Genomic DNA, 22,287 nt, shown 5'->3' on the forward strand with positions numbered 1-22,287 from the left:
TTTCCTTTGAAGACAGTTCATAATGTTGGCTTGCAGCATACAAATATTTTTAATGTCATCATTTCAGTTGATTGCTAAATTGTAAATACTATTGAAAGTCTACAGGGGAGGAAGCTCTAGTTACACTGTATACGCAAAGCACAGTAAATTATCCATTGTTTGCAATATCCAAGATAAACAAAGACAGTAATTTACCAGACCGAAGTGTCCATTTTTGCTTTTGGTTGCAGCTCAAAGTCTTCTGAATTAATCTACATTGAAAACCAGCTGCTTAGCTGGAGTTTTGTGGTATACTCTGCTGCAAGGTGTATCACTTACTAGTTTATTAGAGATTGTATTTTAGTTTCTCTCTAGTTTACATGCTTCTAAAGCTTGCAGTTTCTTTGGGATTTTCAGGTGTTCTGTTACTGAGAAACACCTGAGAAAATAAGAGAATTTATAAGATTAAGAATAGAGAAATTACTCATAAAACTGAAATATGGTGGAATCCCTGAGTAGTCTGCTTTTATGGTCACGTATATTCATTCGTACTGTGTTGCCTTTGTGGAATACGCTTTTTCTAATAAGGCCTGTTGGGAATGTAGTTGGCATCAGGGGATCACAACTGAGTGTTATCAGTGGTCTTTACTGTAAAGCTTTTCAGAATCTGATAGAGCTGACTGTTTATGCAAGACCACTGTTGCAGTGTCTGATCTCTGCTTAATGTACAGTTGATCATCAGAGTACATGTATTTAGTGTAGCAGTTTTGGAGGGTATATACTTCTCTTTTTTGAAGAATTTTTTGAAGAAGAATTGCTCCTTCTGCTATATACCAGGTATATGGCAGATCCCTTAATAATTGTCTGTACCTGTGCGTGAAAATACTTTTACCGTTTACCAGAATGATTACCATGCAGTTTGTACTATAGGTAGGACGCTTTTAACATTTTAGCTTGTGCCAAAAAGGGTCAGTGCTACTTATTTTTCTCCAGCTGCCCCCTGCCATTACTTCTGACCTTGTACCAGTGCTCTTGTAACTCTGCGGTAATCTGGATCAGTTCATTGAATTGGCAGAAAATAAATTATTTTTAAATTAAGAAGACGACCCCTTTCCACAGTAGCTGGATATCAGATCAGCTTAGCTATAACACATCACATCTTTGCTTGCAGAATTTTGGAATATTTGTGAGATCCACAGTGAAGGTAACCCATAACCTATACTGAGAAAAGCAATAAATAAAAGTTTTTGTATTGCCAAGGATAACTTCTGTCTACAGTAAGAAAAAATGTGCCAGAGAAGATAAACGGATTTAGTCACAAATCTTGTGTTTTCGTTCTAGCACAGGTGTATTCATTACCTGGTTTTGAGCAAGTCCCATGAGTTCAGATTTGATATACCTTATTGTAGCCTCCTAACTAAAACAAAGCTGCAATTGCCTTAGGCTCCCTTTGGTTTTGGTAGAGACGAGGCATCTCCTGAAAGCAGCTTGGCCCACTTAAGAGTTGAATTTCCCCTCTCAAGTTTCCTGTTTTTCTCTTTTTATTACAGAGACACCTAGAGCACCTCAGGTCAGTGAAATGAAACTAGGTCTTAATGTCTCCCTTGGTTCCTCTGTCACTGGAAAAGGAGTAATGTCTACCTTATGGGGGCTCTGTAGTTTTATTTGCAAAGCACTTGTAGACCTGTGACTGAAAATCACTACCTAAAACTGCTAAATCTTTAAGTGTACTTGTACTATCTGGAAAGTAGTTGTCTTTTCCATTTACAGCTTGTTGAGTCGAGGTGGAGCTTTGTATCTTTGCCTGTTAGAAGTCTGGCAAAAAACCCCATTGTTCAATGTCCTTTAGGTGAATTAACTTATTACATCCTTGTTTTTCCCCACAAATTACATTTGCAGTTAGCAGCTACACCCCCCCCTCCCCTCCATCTCCCTGAAACCTTCATCACCATGGTCAGGAAGGAGGAAAGCAGGTCCAGTTTTATTCAAATGTAATTAGTCAACTCTTAGAGCAATGATATTTCCCAGACTGCCAATTGGAACAGCTTTGGGAAACAGAACTCTACTTGCGCTGTTACACAGTTATTTTCAGAGGAAAATGCTACTAGTTGATTTAATACCAGTTCTCTTGCTATTGACTTGCTTTAGGACCTTTGGAAGGAAGCAGATAAATGCTAATAAGAGAGTTCCTCATATTCTTATTTCTGTGATCTTGCCTATGAGTCTCAAATTTGTCTTCAAATTGGACCATTGTACTAGCCTTCTTCTAAGGTCATAATTTCGGGGGGGGCTGGATAACTCTTTCTGTGTAGAAAAAAGTCTTTTTCTGCATGTCCTCAGTACAGGATGTGCCAAAACATTGGAAATGAGCAGTGAGAAAGTTCTTTAAAAATAAGCTTAGACTGCATAGCAGTTACTTTTAGTTTGGCCGGTTGCTCATAGTATGGTGGAAGGTTTTTTCCCTCCATATCTAAAACCATTGATTTCCTCTGTGGTGGTTGGTGAAATCAGGTTTCACATTTGGAAATGTAGTTCATAATGGGAACTTATGTGCTTAGAAAAAAAGTTCAGCATTGACAAAGGTCTTCATTGTAAAAGGCCTTTGTACACCATCACTGTTGAAAATTGTGTTTGGACAGAGAAAAGTATAAATTGATACAGTCTTTTCCTGGAAGCCACCTCATCTGCAGACCTGTTGCTCTTTAAAGCCTGTCCTAATGTGAAGCAGTGTCGGAACCTGTGAATGTTGGGCCAGTGTGAATTTCTGCTCACAAAGTAACTTGCTTTGTTTATACTTGTGTAATAGTAGCTGCTGGAGTAGAGTACTAGTGACTGCTGCAAGCTTATCATGGGGCTTCTCTGCTATGTATTGAGAGGGAACCAAGCTGTTTGCTAACTTGTTTATTGCGTGAGCTTCCACAAGATTGTTAGCCTCTTCTCTGGAAGAGTCCAGTCTAAGGACTCTGGGTTTGCAGTTATAGTTTTTGAAAGTAATTACACTGTGCTCACTGCCATATTATCTTATCAGACACAGCAGTAACCCATGTTTGCTTACAGTTAATCAAAGCTATTAGCCTGAGGTAGTTGTTGCTGTCTGTGATCTTACTGTCATTTTTTTTTTTTTTCCAGGGAGAGGTAGAAAGCTTTCAGAAAAGCTTAGTAAAAATAAATTATTTGGTTTTCTTCTTAAACTGTGTTCTTCTAGACATGTTTCTACTGTCATTGTGATATATGGGTATCACTGATAATACTACTAGTCTTAGAAGCAATTCCCAAATAAAAATATTCAAAGTGGGCTTTAATGTCATCACTGTAGATCCGCAGTGACTGCTAAGTTATCCAGTAACTTTCTGGATTATTCTAGCTCTAGATAGTTGGATGCTGTGAGCTTCCTGTGAGAACACTTGCACTTCTTGTACCCTGTACTGTCTTTACTCAACAGTCCTACCAACTCGCGTTACGACATTTGAAGGCAAGTCATCATAACTGCTGAAACATAGTTCACATGGAGACTGTTCTTGGGTTATTAGTTTTGACTGTGAGTAGAGAGAATAACCTTCTGCAGATAACAGTAAGTTGTAATGATATGTGATCTGCATAACAAAGTACAATGTATGAGTTTATGTTGAGGCTTCCCTATTAAATTGGGAAAAGGTAGCTTTATATTCCCATCCAGCTTTGAACATTTGGTCTAGTTTCAGTTGTGAAGTTACAGTTGCATACCAGCAGTGCCTTAATTTGAGGATCACCTATGATTGAATCTTTCCGTGAAAAACTTTGTGATCCCAGTCAATTAGAATTAAATCCTACTTTGTCATCTCTTGAAAGTTATACATGCTGTCCCTTTTTGGCTGCTCTGATACTGATCAGCACCTTTTCTCAATGATCCTCATACCGCCTCATACATTAAGTAAGCATCATCTTCAGTATCACAGCAAAGTGCTGAAACTGTGTCAAGCCATGGAGTGGTTTCAGCTGATTAACTGAGCTAATGCTAGTGTTGATGTCAGTTTGATAGATTGAGCCCATATTGTTCTGCACTGGAAATGCAATTTTTTGTTTGATAGTAACCCCAAGCCTCAGTTTCCAGCAGAGTTGACTGTTACCTTTTACTAACTCAGAGGTAAGAGGCAGGCTCTACAGAGAGTCTTGCCTGGTTACACTGTAGACAGATGAAACAGTGTTTCAAGCCAAAAAATAGAGAATTCTGTTGAAGAGCATGGAAGTGGAAAAATATTTTTAAGTAATTAATGATTTTTGTTTAAAAATGTGCTACTGTAGAGTGCATCACCAAGCTTGTAAAGGCAGATCACCTAAACATGCAGAGAGGATTCCCTAGTGTTAGGGTCATCGTTGTTCCTGGGGTGATTTGAAATGCTGGTGGAACCTGTTCAGTGTAACCTGACATTGAGCAGAAGGCTGTCACCTTAGTGTGTATTGTCTCATTCCAGCTACTCTGACTGACTGAGCCAACATGAGGCAAGTTCAGAAACCTTGCTATTTAAATTAAGTTAATCCAGTTCCTGCCAGCAGAATTGAGTATGGGAGGGTCACTTGTGGGTCTGAGGTGAGGAAGGAAGTTATAGTAAATTTTGGAGTAGTCCTATATAGGTTCCAAGTGTAACCTATTCAGCCAGCATAGCTGAAGCTGACACAGGACTTCTCTGCACAAGCTAAGCAGCTTTATGATGATATGTTGATTCTCGAAGATCATGGAACAAGTTGTTTTACTTTTGACTATGGCTCTGATAAGAACATGCAGTGGTTTTTCTTCCATGTTTTTTTATCCATCAGGGAAGATTAAGATCAATTAGAAGACAAGAGAGCTTAATGCTGTTTGAGGATTACCAGAAGCTCCACATTGAATGGAAGGAAAACAAAACAGTCAGTACAGGGAAGAAACGCCCTTTGAACTGAGGAGGGCTGTCCTCAGTAGAGTTAGTGAGATGAGGAATTGTGAAAATGGAGTTTTGAAGGCACTTGAGCCCTTCCTTAGGGTCAGTTTTTCTTAGATCTTTCCCAGTGGATGTTTGTTCTCATAAGCAGTCTTTCCCTGTTCTTTGTTGTCCTTAGTTAAACCTTACAACTAACCTCCTATCTAAAGTTTCCTTGCCAAATTTAAATCCCTCTTCCTTTCTCAGTGGACATAAGAACAGACTGATTTTTCACAATGATCTTTGGGATATTTAAAACATGTTGTTGTGTCTTTCTTCATTTTCTCTATTTTTGTTAGATGGAGAAAAAAAGAAAACAACCCTGTTTTTTCAGTCAGTCTCCCTTTTCTAGATCATGTTTTATAAACCTCTGATTATGTCTGTTGCTCTGTTTTGGTTTCTCTTCTTTGGATCTCTAGTGTAGTACTGAAAACTGAACACAGCTCTACTAGGCATGAGGGGAAGGTTTTACATAAGAGATCTGGAATGGGATGAGGCTCTCACACTTGCCCTTACATCATATATCATTTTACCCCATGTCTGTACATGCTGTTCTTGTTTTGCTATAGCTGGTACAAAAGTCAGTGGAACCAAAGCCAGCCAAGGAGCAGTACAAAATAAATAACTAAGTGGAGAAATCTTTCAAATGTCTTTACATTTTCTGCTAGGTTCAGGGGGGAAATGGTTGTCAGATTTTAGTGAAATCTATTTCTTAGCTTTAAGCAAATAATGTAGGCTACTGTTTAAACACACCTCCTCATAACTGCTTGGAATTTTTAGCTTGGTATCTGAGCCTTAAAATTTTACGAAGCTTGAACTAAAATTATATGCAGTTGTTGGCATTAATGCAGCAGTCAGCAATTTTTAATAAATAGTATTTGTTACAAAAGCTGAGACCTCCTTTTGACCTTTTTGTAGTAGGTCCTAAAATCTTGTAGTTGGGAGGGAGGAGGAAAGGTGGTGAGTGTTCACATTTCTCTCTATAAGCAGAGAAGGAAGAAAGGGCTGTTATTTCTGGGTTTAGATACTTAGGAGGCTTTTTTTTTTTTTTCTCTTATTTTTCTTTTTACAGCAGTGAGGCCTATGATAATCCAAGATAGACAAGGAACTGAGTAGAAAAGCAAGGGATGAATAGCAGTATACAACCTAAGGAGCTCTAGTAGTTAAAAATAAGAATCTATATCCAGAACAACTTGGAAATATTAAGTCCAGTTCTCATTGTCTGAAAATTTCAAGAGTGCTTAAATAATCAGGGTCTTATAGTATAATCATTAGATTTGAACTGGCTTTGTTTTTTCTTGGAGAAAAAAAAATGCTTTATTGTATCTCATACATTAGAACAGGACACACTTAGGGTGGGATTGATCCACTTGACTTTAGGTAACAGCGTCTGAGCAAGCAGTCTGTGCTCCCATCTTAAGTCAGTGAAGAGCACTTCACTGCCATGCTCAGTCTTGTTCTGAGGCTCCAGATCAGATGAGCCATGCCCTAGAGTTGCCAGTTTCCTTCCTGATTATGGAAAGACCTCGGGTGACAAGCTCAGATGTTGATGTCTAAAGCCAAGCAAAGTGAATCCCAGCTGAAGTGTGTAATAGTGCGAGACCAACCCAGTACTGCCACTGCTACTGGTCATACTTAGAGTGTGCAGATAATTCAGGACTTCTGACCGCAGTTCCCTGATCCAGTCTCTTTTCTGTATGGTGGCGATAGCGCTTATAACTGTATTTCATGTTCTCAGGTACTCGGTGTTTAACATTTTATTAGAAAATTAGTTTGTTGGCAGATCTTTACTGAGGACGGCAGAATAGTGGAGCTTTTCTAAACTTTTTTGACCTGTTCTAGAAAAGTGACATTCTGATTGAAGTTTGATTTCACACCAGGCATGCTCTGTGTTGTCTGTAATGCTGTGAAACAACATGGGACAATCGATCTTTGTTACGTTAGACCTCTGTTACAAACAAAATTCTGTTTGCCTGTGCATCCATCTATTCCATGATCTCTAAATGTCAGTGGCTCTAAACACACATTTTTCATCCAAGAAACAGTAATTGGAAAATAGTTCATTTACCGCACAGCTGTATTTGTTGTTGCAGTAATAGCATATTATTTACCAGTGAAGACATTTAAAGCTTTCATACTTTTCCATCAGAGAGTATCCTCACAAATCCCTAATCTATTTATTTAATTTTCTCTAGATTTATATAAATATTGAAAAAGAGGCGCCTTTCTGTATGCTTAAAGCACCTTGGGCATAGCTTAAGTCTACATTGCAAACAGAATCTGAAAAGCATAGCAGTCTGCATCTCTCTCCCCAGGAGCAAACTAGACAGCTCAGAAAGTCAAATTTCTCTTTCACTCACCCATTAACAGTTTGCTCCCTTGACCATTCACTTTGTTTACCTCTGCATCACCTACTAAAACTGTTTTAAATGAGTGAGTAAATTCTTACGGAGTAGGGCAGTTTACAGAAACATGCAGCTGTATAATAGAATGTACTTCAAAAAAGTTGGACAGTTGAAAGGTTGATGAAATGAACTTTGCAATAGCTTGGTGCATAAGACTGTGATGGCTGCGCTAGTCCTAGTGGCTAGGGTTGTCTGGGCGACTGTAGTCACCACTGTGAAGGACAGATCAGAAAGTATTTCCTTGCCAATCAATGGAGTTTAGTTTCCGTGGTAAAAGATGATATCTTGGGTAATTGTAGGGTTCAAAGCAGTGAAAAGCTTCTGCTTTTTGTTTGATCAGTGGCAATTCCTTTGTATGTAAGAATGTTCACAAGTAAAGCTTTCATTTTTAAAGACGCGAGGCAAGGATAGGTGGCGATTTAGCCACTGTGGTTTCAAGTTAGGCTTTTGTATTTTAACACTTGAGGAACTTACACGTTTTTCTTTAACTGCTGCACTAATATATTTTTAACTGTGGCAAAAATAAAAATCTGAGAAGCCTGATTCCTTTTTTGTTGAGTTTTGTATCTTTCACACAATGCTTTCTTGAAAAAAGGGTTTGTTTTTTGTTTTTTGTTTTTTTTTAAAGGAAGTAGCATAAAAAAACCCAACCGAGAACCTTATGTCCATATTTAGAGATGTGAAATGCTATACGTCTCCACAGTTTTGCTCAGTGGTATAGTCCTGTGTTATTTGTTGGTTTGTGATTCAGTGTTAAAAGATTTCTTTGATGCCGTCTATCAGGCTTTAAAAATGCTGATGGCTATTTCATGCTTTTACTGCTCATTTAATTTTGCCCCACCCAATACATGTATAAAAATATGCAAAGCCTTCTGTTACCTTTGATATTTATAAATGTTATATAAAACATTTATAACATGTTAACATGAGTATGCTTGTTTATTTGTGTTCTGTCCCAGTTGGCAAAATTTTGTAGTTTGTATCAGTCATCTGTTTATGGGTTATGTCTGGATTATGGTTTTAGAGGACTGACCTGGACAACTTTGGGGAAACCAAGACTTCTAAATCCAGGGCACAACAGGTAGTGCTTACCAGAATGATACAGGAAGGAGAGCTTCTTGTCTAATATGCCAATTGCTTTGTGGTTTAGATACCACATTTTAAACTCATCACTTTGTCATATCTGTTGTGTAAACTATTGCGTTGTAAATTGTGGGGGTTTGCTTCTGGCTTTTGCCACTGACCTTAGGCAGCTGATTCATTGTGTTATCTTAGCATTTGTCTGTTACCTAAAGATAATCTTACCTTCTTGCTGTGAGATCCACAAGGGAAAAGCCATGTGTAACAGCAGTGTGTTACTAGAGAGGCTAGCTGGGAGCTCCAGGTTTTTGGTATGGCTCAGGAGGTAATAATGTTGCAATGTTATAGCAAAGTAGTAAAGGTGAATGGGAGATCTTACAGATGGGTGAGGTTGCTTTATTTTGAGACAAAACCAATTTCACTTACTTGCAGTCTCATACTCACATGTTTACAAACACTAAGATGCATAATCATGGAATGGTTTGGGTCAGAAGGGACCTTTAAAGATCATCTAGTCCAACACCCCTGCCATGGGCAGGGACATCTTTCACTAGATCAGGTTGCTCAAAGCCCCATCCAACCTGGCTTTGAACACTTAATCAAGTAATCTGTCCAGCACTCAGCTACCAAGACATTTGAATCCAAGCAGGCTTTCTGAGATGCTTTATGATGACACCAGGAGTGAAGGGTCACCACCTGTTGAGTTCTCATCGTGGCACCTGGGTTCTTCTTGGGATGGTGACCATGCGTTCTTTTTTTTTTCTTTTTTTTTTTTTTTTATTTTATTTGCCTTTCATACCTCTTAAAAGCAGACAGTAGTTGCTGTCTCCATCTTGTCCCACCTCTGTGAGTTATCAGGATTTAGTCTCAGTGCTTTGTCTCCTGATGTGACTGTCATGAGAAAGTGCATGCAGATGCGTGGTAGGATTTAGTTACCGTTCTAATAGTCCTTCTGCTGTTCCTTGCAGTGCTTCCATGCCCAAACATTGCCATTCCTTTGCCACTCAGACCAGTCTAAATGTTTTCATTATGGTTCTCTGCAACAGAGAGACAGATTCAGAGCTCTCTTGGTGTTCCCGATTGCCTTTTTACTTTATGGAATATGGTTTAGATGAATCCTGTTGGGATAGGAACAGGGACTGAAAGATGTACCTGTTTTTGCAGATTAAGAATGTAATTTTGAAAAGGGGGGACATAGTAGCTTTAATTTCATTTACTAAGGCGAAGAACATCTCCTGTGTAAGTGGGATGTGGCATAGCAAGCTATCATGTGACTTGGCTGCTTACTTAGCTTAGCAACTGCAACAATTCCTGTCTGTAAAGCTGTGCTGATATAGTGTGTCATCACCCCTGTTTTGGCTAGTGGACTTCACTCCTGGAATAATGTCTTTTCATTGTAAAGGTTTTAATCCAGAAATCTAGGTTGTTGTAAGATGTACAGTATGATTTGTTAGTAGAAATCAAAGAACTCAATCAATTCGATACAGTTCCACAGATATATTTTTACTACTTTTTTTTTTTTTTTTTTTCCTCTTGACTTTTGAGTTCTGGATAAATAAAATAATTCTTGGGTTCCTTCTGACAGATAAACAGAGGTCACATGACAACTGAAGCAAAGAGGGCTGCCAAGATGGAGAAGAAGCTGAAGATCTTGCTTGGTGGTTATCAGTCTCGAGCAATGGGCCTCATCAAACAATTGAATGATTTGTGGGACCAAATCGAACAGGCACATCTGGAGCTACGTACTTTTGAGGAACTGAAGAAACATGAAGATGCTGCAATCCCTCGGAGACTGGAGGTGAGATTCCTAAATGTAATACCTTAGGTCAAATACAGGCACTTTGTGGAAAAGATGTTTTTACAATGCATGGGCTCTGAGGTTCACAGCCTGAGTTTGTATCAAGTTTTTAATGGTGGTCTTAAATTATACATTTGGCTATTACCAGACTCCTCTGCCGTTCACTTCAAAATCAAACATTCTGTGATATATATTAGAAGCTGGGACTAATCTACTAGTGTGTTCTTTAACTTTGTTTTTATTTTATTTCCTTGTGTGGTTTATTTTATTAATCTTCTGCAATGCGTATCGGCAGAAGTTCTGTATCTATCCTAATTTGGCTTGTTTTGTTTTTAATTACGGTTAGAACTTGGGGTAGATCTGAAACTTGTGTAAAGCCTCCTACTTCCTTAAGTCAGTGGACCGAATGCCGGTATATACTACAAGAGATTCTCCTTTTTTTCACATGTTGATTGTATTACTCCCTGAAGCTGGGGTTGTTGTCAGACTTGCAGATGGCTGGAGTTGTAGAAAGCCAGTACTGAAATGGGGTTATTGTACTGATTTAAACATGGTGCTCCGTTTCAGAAGCTGCGCAGTTGTTCTGTAATTAAAAGTTCTGAGCCATCCTCAGAGTTCAGGCCATTTGCCTGCAGTCCTGTTGCTGGCTAACAACGTGTGCACGTGTGATCTGGACCACTGCACCTGAATAACACCGCCTGCCTTACCAGCCTCTAACTGGTTGGCATGGCTTTGAGGAGGAAGGTATCTTTCTCTTAAGCAGCCTTAACTTCAGCCTGGAACTAGCAGAAACAGGTACACTGATATACCTGAAAAAAATGTCTCAGAGCCACTGTTCTTAGTTTAAGGATCTCCAGGATATTCTTCTCTACTCAGCTAACAAGGCAACCCTCAACCAAGACTCAGTCCTAGGCTTGAGCCAGTGCCAGGCTTGCTTTCCAAGAAATAAGTACTCATCTGAGCACGGTTTCTGTTTTAATTTTTTTTCTTCCAGAAGAGAGGGTTCCATTGAGTCTCAAATCTTCTCAACCACTTTCTATAAAAAAGATAAAATACATCAGTTCTTAAAAATGATTTTGTGAAGACAGTTTAGAAATGCTGATAGATGTGTTAACAAACTCAGAAGTGATTAATTGATTTAGTGAAAGTTAACAGTAAAAATATATTAAATAGCTACTAATAGCACCTGGTTTTAGTAAATGGCACTTTACTTGTGGCTAATCCTCAGGATCCATTTACTGTCTCTTCTGATAGAAGAGTGAAGGGAGATCAAATGAACTAGCAGCTGGCAGTTTTAGAACAAGCAGTAGTTCTCCTTCATGCACTGTGTAGTTAGTGGAAGAAGGCCTGTGGAAGGCCTTGTTGCAGGATGCAGGGTTAATTAGGAGGGTTACCCGAAAAAGGTTTTGAACAAACTCATGGAAGAATCCATGGATAACTGTGAAATACAGTGCACTGCTTGTGGCAAGTTTCCAATTTGAAATCTCTCCTTTTGAAGAAATTGATATTAACTGCTGTCAAAACCAGGGTAAGATACCTGACATTTGAAGTAAGATAACTGTGATACTGATACTCTACATCAACTGCTTTGTTTTACATTTATATTTAAAATAAGTAATTTTAGCAATGTCCTGTCTCAGTTCTGACCCCTTCCTCTGAAGGAGCTAAAATATAACCTTTGGTAAAGATCTTCATGGGTGTGACTATTGGAAAAACTGACTGGTTGCTTAATTACATTTTCCTTACAGTGTCTGAAGGAAGATGTGCAGCGACAGCAGGAGAGAGAAAAGGAGCTCCAGCAGAGATTTGCTGACTTCATGTTGGACAAAGAGACTTTTCAAGCAAAGTATTAAAGCACAAAATTCCATTTGTCACTGATGTAACATTTTTGAAGTGTACAGATACTTCTCCAGCAGCTTTTGCCATCAGTTGCAGAAATCAAGTCTAGTCTGCTGTTTGCATCTTGTCAAGTTTTGTTCTTTTAATGGACTATTCCAAATGCTCTAGGTATGAATGGCTTTAGCCAGTATTAAAAATTGGATTAAAATGTCCAAAATTTTATTGAAAGAAAAAAAATATCACTCTGTTATGATTCTAGCCATGTCTTCATTTGCTAGGGTTATCACATTATTCCTAGTGTTTTATCAGTCTTAAGATGTGTAAGATACATGTGTGCAAAATAATGTCTTTTGAATAAACCTGGAATGTTAAAAAATAATGAAGAAATAAAACACCCGTCTTTTAACTAAAATTGAATCCTCCCCTACCCCAGGCCTCTTTTGTGTTTCTGGTAAATTGTCTTTCTTCCCTTCCCCTGCTGCTGCTTTCATTTTCCAGGACTGTAATTTGTAATAGGAAGGACCTGTGCAGGATAATTGTGGTCCATGTAATACCCTGTTCCCGATTCTTCTCTGTGCATTTGACTAAACACTCCCATTTTTATCAAGATGTTCAAATGGTCATACTGGCAGTAAGCATAACTTCACCATCCTGAAACAGGGTAGGTTTAAGTTTTATAAAAGCACCCAGCATAGCCTAACGGTTCCCATAGATCTCAGCAGAAAATATACCCTTAAATTTTCTAAGTATTAATGCTTTTAAAATCTTCTGTGTCTAATGCATGTTCCCTCCGTCTGGTTGATGAACCTTTTTCTGCTCACTTTTATACAGTGGGCTGAAGGACTTGGGTAACATCACAGTTCTGCCTTGGCCCAGGCCTTGTGGTTGATTGTTGGGGAGACTATGTCGATGTCTTCCACATCACAAACACTGGAACTCAGTTGTTTGTTCTGTTCAGTTTTTAGAATTGTCCTTTCCTCTGTTCTGGCTCTGATCAACTGGTGTCTTCAAAGCACCTCCAGGTCACGGTTTGTGAATTAGTGTGGGCCAGGGACACGGAGAATGCTCAATAAGCAGTGGGGATGTGGCCAGCCCTGATACTTAATTGCATGTGTCTATGCTTAGCCTGAGTGCTTGGGAGCATGCTGTCAACGGTTAGTTTACTACTGCAGACACGGACACATCATCTCACGAGGTCACCGTTGCAAGCCATCGTTTAGGGGTGTATGGAGTACCTCCTGAGCACATAGTACTTTTGAGATCCTCGGTAGTAGTTCCTGTTGCTCCCTGGGAGTTGGTTACTCAGCATGCTTTGTTGCCCAGCGCAGCCATGGAGTGGGGTGGAGAAAAGCTCCCTATTTACTCCTCCTCTCCTCTCACCACATCTCAACAGGTTTTCACTTTCTCCCTGCTTTGACTGTTCTTCTGAAGGTTAAGGATGGGATTATTGAAAGGGGTGAATGCATTATTTCCTATTCATTGAGGTACTTTCTTCCAAAATCTTTCGCTGAGTACTGTTTAGTCAGACCACACTGGAGTTAGGTGTTACTGTTTAAAATTTTGTCAGCTATTCCCAATGCTTTTAATACATGTATTTGCCAGAGTCAGGCATCTCATTAGAGGATTGCTTTCATGTTTTATTTGTGTGGAGGTGTTGTTCAGTTCTTCAGGGATCCATCTTATTTCCAGCTCTTACACTTTGGGTCTTTTGAGCAATTGTTTGTGGAAATGCATAGGGAAAAAGCAATACTGTATTGTTAACAGCACAGAATTCAGCAATTAAATACATCCAGTTGCATGTATCATGCAATTTTGCTTGTACATACTTGAATTTAAATGAGGACTTCGCTGTTTGCAATTTTACCATGTTACAGAATGTCACTTTGTTTCGGCCTTGGGAATATTACTGGGGGACGCTGTCAGGGTTGTGGTTGTGTAGCTGTTTAAATGCCATCCGCGGTGGTCAATGATAATCGGAGAGTTTCTTTAAAGGCAACCTGTCTGATTTCTACTGATCACCAGCAGGAGTAGATACGCAGCCAGCCTTGGAATATCTTTCCCTTTACTCACCAGGATATCATTCTTCTGAAGTATTAATGCAATTATACACTACATACTTCTAAAAATGTGTTAAATATTTAACTAAACCAGAGCACATCTGGAAAGAAGTATTAAGCATCAATCTTTTAGCATATGGGGTATTTTAGCTTGGATGGTTATACCCAAAAGGAAAAATCATATAAATGCATATCATGACAGTTCTTGTGGTTGTGTGGTAGCTAGAGATATTAACAGAAAACCCTTGTAGGTTTACCAATACCACAACTACAATTATTTCCTTTCTTTTTAGGGCTGCAGCAGAGCCTCTTTGATGTTTCCTGTATTTTTGACAGCTTTGGAGCTAGACAGGTATTCAAACACTCTGCCTTAGCAAATATTTTTAATGGCAAATTCAGAAGGACTGATGAATCACGAAAGACTCTTTTCTTCCTTGAAATGCATACAATTATCCAATCATTAATTGAGGCAGATAAGCATTTGTGGTGTGCAAAGCAGCAGATATGAGGTGGTTATATTTGAAAGGTACCTGCAGGAGGTTTGTTCAGTTTTTTCTCCAGTTCAGTTTGTTTACACAACGCTTAAGCGAGTTCACTGTTTTCCCTGTCTCTAGTCAGAGTTTTTGTCCTGAAGTTTCTGCCTATCTCAATAACGAAAGAAAACTAATGAATCAGTCTCTTGCCTTACTTAAAGCTCAATTGTACCCTGCTTTGGCTTTTTACCTTCCCTGAGCTGCCAAGAAATACTGCTGTGAGGCAGGGAGAGACCCTTTTGGTTCAGAAGGTACTCAAGGCCCTGTGGTGCTTCTTGAGCTCAAAAGGAGTGCTGGAGAAGGCTTGATGTCAGGTACTACTGAGGGTCCTAAATGATCCCTGCTGTAATCAGGACTGGAGCGACCAGAGCACAGAAAGTGCAAAGGGGATGTTAAGCTATAGAGGCTCCCTCTTCCCCATCTTGACTTTATCCTAGACAACTACTACTAGAGCTTTGGGCCTTTATTTTGCAGACACAAAATACTGACAGAGGTGTGACTCTGGCACCATTCCTGCCTCCTTTTCCAGAAGTATTTCAATGCCGTGGGACAGTAACTTATCACGGGCAGATGCATAAGATGTTGTTGTCTGAGGTTGCTAGTCCTGGGTATCATTCACAGGTTCAGTGCCCGCTCTAAGGCAGTCAGTCTTCGATCTGCTGAAATCACCCCTCAAACTTCACACTGGGTGCTCTCTGCATGTGTCTGTTGGATCCATAGGGATGTGAATGGAGCAGCAGAGACTGGCTAGGACATCCCAAGATCAAGGAATTCAGGTGTGGTAGCTTAAACTGGAGTGCTTAGGAAGTTTGTTCAACCAAGTTTGGATGCTGGTAGATGTCAGTGCTTCCAACAGCAGGTGGTGATGGAGCTTGGGCTTTCTAGATCTCTTTCTTGGGCTTAGGCCCAGTTTATGTCCGAAACAATGCTCCCTGAATCTCTTTCCAAAATGCTTAGTAATTGAATACAGATGTTTGGTGGACACAAGTGACCAGCACACCTTGACACTGAACTTTTCTTTAAACTTCTGAAGCCAGCCACTAATTTGTCTTTATTCCCAAGAACAATAGTAAGTATAACCACAAACAGTGCAAACTAGTTAACAGCTTACTGCGGTGGGTAAACCATAACGTGACTGACAGAGGTGGGGTGGGGGTTGTGTTGTGTGTCTTCACAATTATTTTGAGAATTGCTTAACATTCTCCTTGAGAAATTCCTTCATTTCCACTTAGCATGCCAAGATATATCTGCAAGTCTTTAAAGAATTTCAGCTGATGATTTTCCTCCCTTCCTGGAATCAGACTTGGCGTTTACTTATTGGATCAGTCCTGTAGCTGGAGCCTGCTTCAAAGTCCGTGGAGTTGATAAGACTGTCATTTACTTCAACTGAGTTGGATTCAGGTACCTGGGAAAGCTAATAGGACAGCAGCATTAAGTTATAACGGCTGAACGTCTCATCCATACCCGGCAGATAACAAAAATCAAGCATGAGCTAGAGTTAAGGGGGAGACTTTTCTAAGGCATAGGAAGTTCCCTGTGAGAAATCCAACAGAGCTGGAGTCAGCTCTTCAAAACATGGCAAATCTCCAGAGAAATAAACACTGTTCTAACATTGTAATTAGTTGCTCCAGCCAGCAATGGCCAAGATACACTGTAGTTCTCTGGCTTCCTTAAGTAGAGACTTACAGTGCCAACAGAAGGAGCATCCCATCTTGTCTTTGCCCATTGCTGCTTGTTCTGTTTTTGCACCCTGGTTTGCTGGTGCAAGCGTTGGGGCAGCCACGTTTGGTTTAAGATGTGTTAAACTGGCTTGGTTGTCCAGTCCCCTGTACAGGCGTCGGTTGGGCCAACTTTCAAGGTAGGAAGTAGAAGTGAAGGTGGAAGTGGGGCAGAATTGCCTCTGTCAGAGGCTGTCCCACTTCACTGTCTGCTTAAAGTGACTGAAACATGGTCTGCAGTGCTCCAAGGCAAGTAGCTAACATGAGGCAACTACCCACAATTAGGCGCTCAGTAACTGAGTCAACTGGATCTGAGCCCCTGATGATAAATGCTGGAGATTCATTGCTTTTTGAAAACATGGCCTGATCATAAATTTCTAAATAAAATGCATCAAAAGCCATGTCTGAACTTTTTATTTTGGCTGCAAACTAACTAGCAGTATCTTAAACTAGTGTGTGAACTTTGGCTTGCCTTCGATATCCCAGGACAGTGAAGTTGCTGGAGAAGATGACATTATTGTGGTCTGGACTTAATCTGCCTCACATTCATCTCAGGAATCCAGCTTGCAGTTATCTTCCATACCGTGGGTTCAAAGCAACACCTGTCTTCCAAGCAGGATTTAAAAGTGAAGTATCAAATAGCATTTCCCCCCGTTTTCTTAGCTGAGTGAAATGCATGATGAAAAATAGCCAGATACTCATCTAAAAGCAAAGTGTCCTTGTAACTGATTCCAGACTTGTACTTTCTGCTTTTCTAGGACTCCAGCTTATACCCTTGCTTACGAACAACAGAATACCTGGTTCTGCTGGTCTTGAAGACTTGCATTCACGTTAACTCACATGGGAGCGAGATCAGACCCTGATTCAGAAAAGGACTTAAAAGACGTGCTTACCATTTATGTAAGCCAATCCATCCCTGTATCTCCACTAAGTACATAGAGTTGTTCCACCGCTTTAAAAGTTCAACATGGTCTCTTAAGCGCTTTGTTGAATCAGGGTTTTAATGACTTTGAAGCAAAGGGGAGTAGCAGTGGGTAAAAAGAGGAGATTCGCTTTTTGGTTGCATGCAAGCACTGCCATTAGGTAAGTCTCTCCTCTCCCCTCCAGCTAGCCTATGGCTCATTAATTTTTTTTATGTATTTAAATGAGGTGGTTTAACCAATTCGTGCTGCCTCAGGCATAACTGTGATACATACAGTAGGTGAAAAGGTAAAGAAGTGGGTACAAGCAGTAATGCTGTTTTACAGCATTACTTCTGCTGCTGGTATGATTACTCATAGTGGGTTTGATTGTTTGCCAGTTGTTGGAGGGTATTTTCTGGGTTTTCTTTACAATTTATTAAGAGATGCCTTAGTGTCAGGGTTAGAAAAATGTCACTTTCAAGTCAAAGTCAAAGGTTTTTCATATATCAGATTAGATAAGGTCTGCCTCATTAGATCACTTTCAGGTTTCCAAGTTACAACCGTGGTTCTGATGTATTTGGATTCCTTAAAGATTCCTCAAAGGAAATGCAAGTACCTCTTTTAAGATCATTTATGTACATTGAAAGCATTTATGAATTGTGACACGAGGAAACACAGACTATTTTATTATTTATTCAGTTCATGTATCAGATCGTTTGCCAAGTACATGCTACAGGTAAATGCCTCATAGGATCAGACAAATGTGTGTGTTAGGTTCCCCTCTTCTCCCACTCCCTCTCCTCTCCCAAGAAAGAAATGTGGAGTCTATTTTGTGTAATTATCATGCCAGTAGCATTTTAAAGCATGTTATGCAGCTTAGGTGAGATTGTGGCCCCAGTGAAACCAATGGGAGATTTGGCTTCAACTTCAATGAAGCTGAGATTTCCTTTCCTCTTCTCTCCTGTCTGTATTTGATGAGCCTTTCTGTCAGGAGAAAAAAGAGATCCTCTTTTGAAAAATAGTCATAGATGCTTAATAAAGCTGAGCAAGCCAGCCAGGATTATGTTTTTAGCTCTATGGACAGCAAAATCTATTCCAGAACTAACTCTGATTAAAAGGACTGAATCCACTGGTTGAACCTCAGACACAAAGGCACCCCGGAGTAATTAAACTGTATGAGTTGGGTTTTTTTAAACTAATTATTGCACTGATCTTGCATAATACCTGGCCCTTGTGTAAAGCATTGATTTCAAAGCTGACTCTCTCTTATCTATTAATGTTCATGAATAATCTTAGGGCTTGGGCAGGACCATCACTGTAGCTGGATCTTAAAAAAAGAGTGAGTTTACTGGCCACATTAATTAATCTGCATGGCAGACCATAAAATGACTATAAATAGAAGTTAAATTATTCCATAGATTGTGTCCCCCCACTTTTCTTTCTTAATTCGAACTCAACCAAATCAATCTCTGGCACAGAACAGGCGTGCCCCTCCTTGGTCTGTGCACCTACCAAAGGGCTTTCAAGGGCTTGGGAAGAGGTAGGGTCTTTATTAGACCATACGGGTGGAGAACACAGGTATTCATGAAGTCCTGAACTCTGAGACTAGAATCTCACCTCCCTTTTCCAGCTGGTTTATTCAAAGATATTCTCCCTTCCAACCATGCTGCTTCTATGTCCTTAGCTCATCCTGGCTACAACAGTGACCTCAAAGACTTTCATTCCCTTTTTTCCTGGTGCTTTAGTTGAAAAGAGACAATGCTAGTCTTCTTGCTTTAAGTTTAGAGGAAAACAAGTAAGTCCTTTGGCAGAAGAGGGGAGAGTTCCTTAAATATTAATGTCCCCCAGCTCTCAGACATCGATGGATCCCACATGCTTCAGAAATCACTCTGTTGACCTGGAGTGAAGGCGCTTTGAGCACAGAACCTACCCAGCCATGATCAACCTGCTTATTTTTCATCACTGTTGATGAGCTGAAGATGGCTCAAATACCCTGACCGCACCATCGCCTGGTGATTGGGGAAATGGGAGAGGTGGGTTTGACAGGTCTCAGCTCTGTGGGCTACGTCCCAAAGGTATTGCTTTGTGGTGCATCTTCACATGTCTAAACCCAGCCTTAGGCTTTCTGGTGTTACAGAAATCTGCCTCATGACCATGTAGTAGCTCCATGGTTTTTCTTTTGGCCATGTGCACCTCTGACCAGCATCCTAACAGAACTCACACCTGCACCACTTGCAGCTTGGCCAAGCTGAGTCCTGCAGGGTCACCAACCTGCACAGCAGTTAAAGGAGAAGGGACACAGGTTACTGGGCGAGCAGAAGGAAAGCCTCGCCGTCCCTGGCTGTGTCAGAGCTGAATCATTCCCTTAGGGAGCCAGAGCAAAAATCTTGAAGATGTGACTCGGAGCAGAGCATGAACCTTGCTTTTCTCCAGACCAGGAAAGCCCCAACCCTGCACCTCTCAGAGCCTCTCTTCCTCGCGCCTATCGGGTGTTTTCACCCTTTGTATCAAATGGGTGGTCATTGCTTTAGAGGGCCCCAGCCGGTTTCTGTCCCTGTGCTAGCAGATGTTTAGTCATGCAAGAGTGTCGTTTCTGCCTGATAAAGCGCCTTTCTGGAGGAGATGCGAAACCTTCTAGCACTGTTACGAATCTGAAGGTCCAGACCTTCTGTGACACTTTTCCCAGTCCCAGAGATCAACCATCCGGTATCACTATGGTGCCTGGAAAGCATCCGAATTCCGGTGAAGGTAGAATTTTTTGGCTCTAGCCTCCTGCCTGGTCTCTAGATAGGAAGGTGGCAGTAGCTGGCCATCCTCTACCTCATGAAAGCATGGTACAGAAAGGAAAGGAGGCTCAAGAATTGTATTTTATGTATTTTATGTATTTCATGCTTGCTGTAGTACATTCTGTGGGTTTTATTGTGTCATTCTTAATAATGGCAATACTACCAAAGTTGAGGCAAAAAAAAGGTTCTTGAACCTATCATCAACATAAAATATCCCACTTAATTCTAAATAACATTAAACTGGGGGTGAACTTAATCACGGGGGCGAGGATAGAGTAGTAAATCCAATTTCCTAGCAGGTCCCAGAATGTATTGTTAGCAGCAAAACACCCCCCCCCCAGCACTGTATTTCACTTCCTTGTATTTGCAAATGCCTTTTGGTTAACAGCAAGGATCTGTTTTAATTTTACAGTTACCCAGTGACCACAGGACGCAGATTGTGCATCACCAGAAAATGCGCAAACGTCTGTCTGCCTTCCCTTGTTCCAGCAGCAATGAGTGATCACAGGAGCACAGCCAAGCCGATGCGGCCACGCAAGGGGTGGTTGTGACAGTAATTGAAGAAAGTGCCGAATCAGCCAGAAGAACAAGGGTTCACAGCAAAAGCTTGAGCCAGGCGGACACGTGTCTTGGAAATACGAAGTAAAAGACAACCGCGAATGATGATGGAGACTTGATCAAGAGATGCCAGTTGGTTGGGAGGCACCTACCTACCCATTGGGAAGGCCTCTTCAGCAGGACAGCAGGTTGCCAACCCTTTGGTGTTGTAAGGGACAGATTTTTCTAAAGGACTTCCTTGGCCTTTGGATGCAGAGATACTGAGTGGTGCCTCCAAAAGTCTTGAAGCGTAAGAATGAATGTAGTCATGGCCACTTATGCTGTGCTGAACTCTAAACTGGGGGCTGGGTTATACCATACCTGGCCCTTCTGGGGACACTTTGGCTTGTGCAAATCGTGGTGGTGTTTAGACTAGAAAGACGCCTCCAGCCTAGGCCAGTTCTGGGCACGTTTGTGATAAAGAAATGAGGGGGCCTAAGGACTGCAGAGAGTTTTTTGGGCCAAACTAGCTAAATTCTGGGCAAGTCCCACTTGCAAGTGCTAAGGTCTTTCTGTTGATCTCACCCAGTCTAGTTAGGCTGTTTCTGGTGTATTCAGGAACACAAAACCAGCACCTCTGTCCCATTGTTTGCCAGGAGAAGCAGACACCCAACCTGCTTGGACACTGCTGAGAAGAGCCCTTGGCACAAAAGGAAAGTTGCCTTAGGAAACTGGCTGAAATGGTTCATAGGAATTTTAACCTTTCGGACAGAGAAATTTGATCTGCAGTGGCCTGAATATCCAAGGCCGTATGATCAAAGCCAGAGAGAATGCTGTAACAAGGCTTGAACAGCTTCCTTCGGAGTTTGGTGGTATTTGACATCCAACCAGACCGAGTCAGTAACGGGTTGAGAAGGTAACCAAATGGGGAGAAAGCACGTGCCACAGACAGGGCTTCCCACTGCATGGGCACAGCACATACAAAATCCTTTTTTGCCAAATCCACCGCAAGAAGGGGAGATTCCCCAAGCAGCCGTTAGACCCGTCTTGCATTAATGACGTGGATGACACCAGATTGCTACGACCCACCTTGCTGAAATCTTCCTTTCGCTCTTGTAGCCCTGTGCATCGCTTTAGCTTGTCAGAAGGGTCCTGTGCCTATTGCTGGCAGTGTCCAAAGGCAACCTCCCAACTCAGGCTCGGGTAACTGCTCCTGAAGACAGTCAGCGGTAAGGATCAGCCTTTCCCCACCCATCCTGTTGGTTTAGGGAGCAGAAGCCTAAGAACAGCTGCACAGATGCTGAGAGCCTGTCACAGCCCACAGCTGGAAGCAGTTTTCTTGCAGAGGCTGAGAGCAGCTTCCAAGCCCCAGGGTGGAAGGAGGATACTGCAGGGAAGCGGGGAAAGTGGAGGAAGGGAGGGAGACAAGGGGCTGTAATGAAGTGCACACATGCGTATGTGTGAAGGAATGACCTGACACACGAGATGTGTGCCAGTGAAATTAAAAAAAAAAAAAAAAAAAAAGTGCATCCTGATGCTTTTCTGCTCATGTCACACGTGCAGGGCTGACCTCAAATGCCTTCTGTCTGGCATCACCACATTCCCAGAGACGATGGGACTCAGGTGACATATTTGGTCTTTGGCCATCTCTGGCTCAAGCTCCTCGGCACAGCACTTGGCCCAATAAAAACTAAGAGGAGGGACAGCCTCAGCTGGAAG

At 41.0% G+C, this 22,287-nt stretch overlaps 1 protein-coding gene and 1 long non-coding RNA gene across 3 annotated transcripts in view; both read left to right on the forward strand.

The window, feature by feature from the left end:
• The window catches only part of CDC5L (cell division cycle 5 like), a 36,149-nt gene extending 23,697 nt beyond the window's left edge, over positions 1-12,452 (forward strand). For both annotated transcript variants that reach the window (XM_030037798.2, XM_030037799.2), the window contains exons 15-16: positions 9,984-10,196; positions 11,945-12,452. In XM_030037798.2, coding sequence (XP_029893658.1) covers positions 9,984-10,196; positions 11,945-12,049 — 318 coding nt within the window. In that variant the 3' untranslated portion in view covers positions 12,050-12,452. The remainder of the gene's footprint in view (positions 1-9,983; positions 10,197-11,944) is intronic.
• Positions 12,453-14,361: 1,909 nt separating this feature from the next.
• LOC115351420 lies at positions 14,362-22,064 on the forward strand. Its single transcript, XR_003926799.2, has 4 exons — positions 14,362-16,026; positions 17,102-17,426; positions 19,094-19,278; positions 20,444-22,064. It is a non-coding gene; the product is annotated as an uncharacterized LOC115351420 (long non-coding RNA).
• The last annotated feature ends 223 nt before the right edge of the window (positions 22,065-22,287 follow it).

Source organism: Aquila chrysaetos, chromosome 15, assembly GCF_900496995.4.
Source record: "Aquila chrysaetos chrysaetos chromosome 15, bAquChr1.4, whole genome shotgun sequence".
In the NCBI taxonomy this organism is placed as follows: domain Eukaryota; kingdom Metazoa; phylum Chordata; class Aves; order Accipitriformes; family Accipitridae; genus Aquila; species Aquila chrysaetos.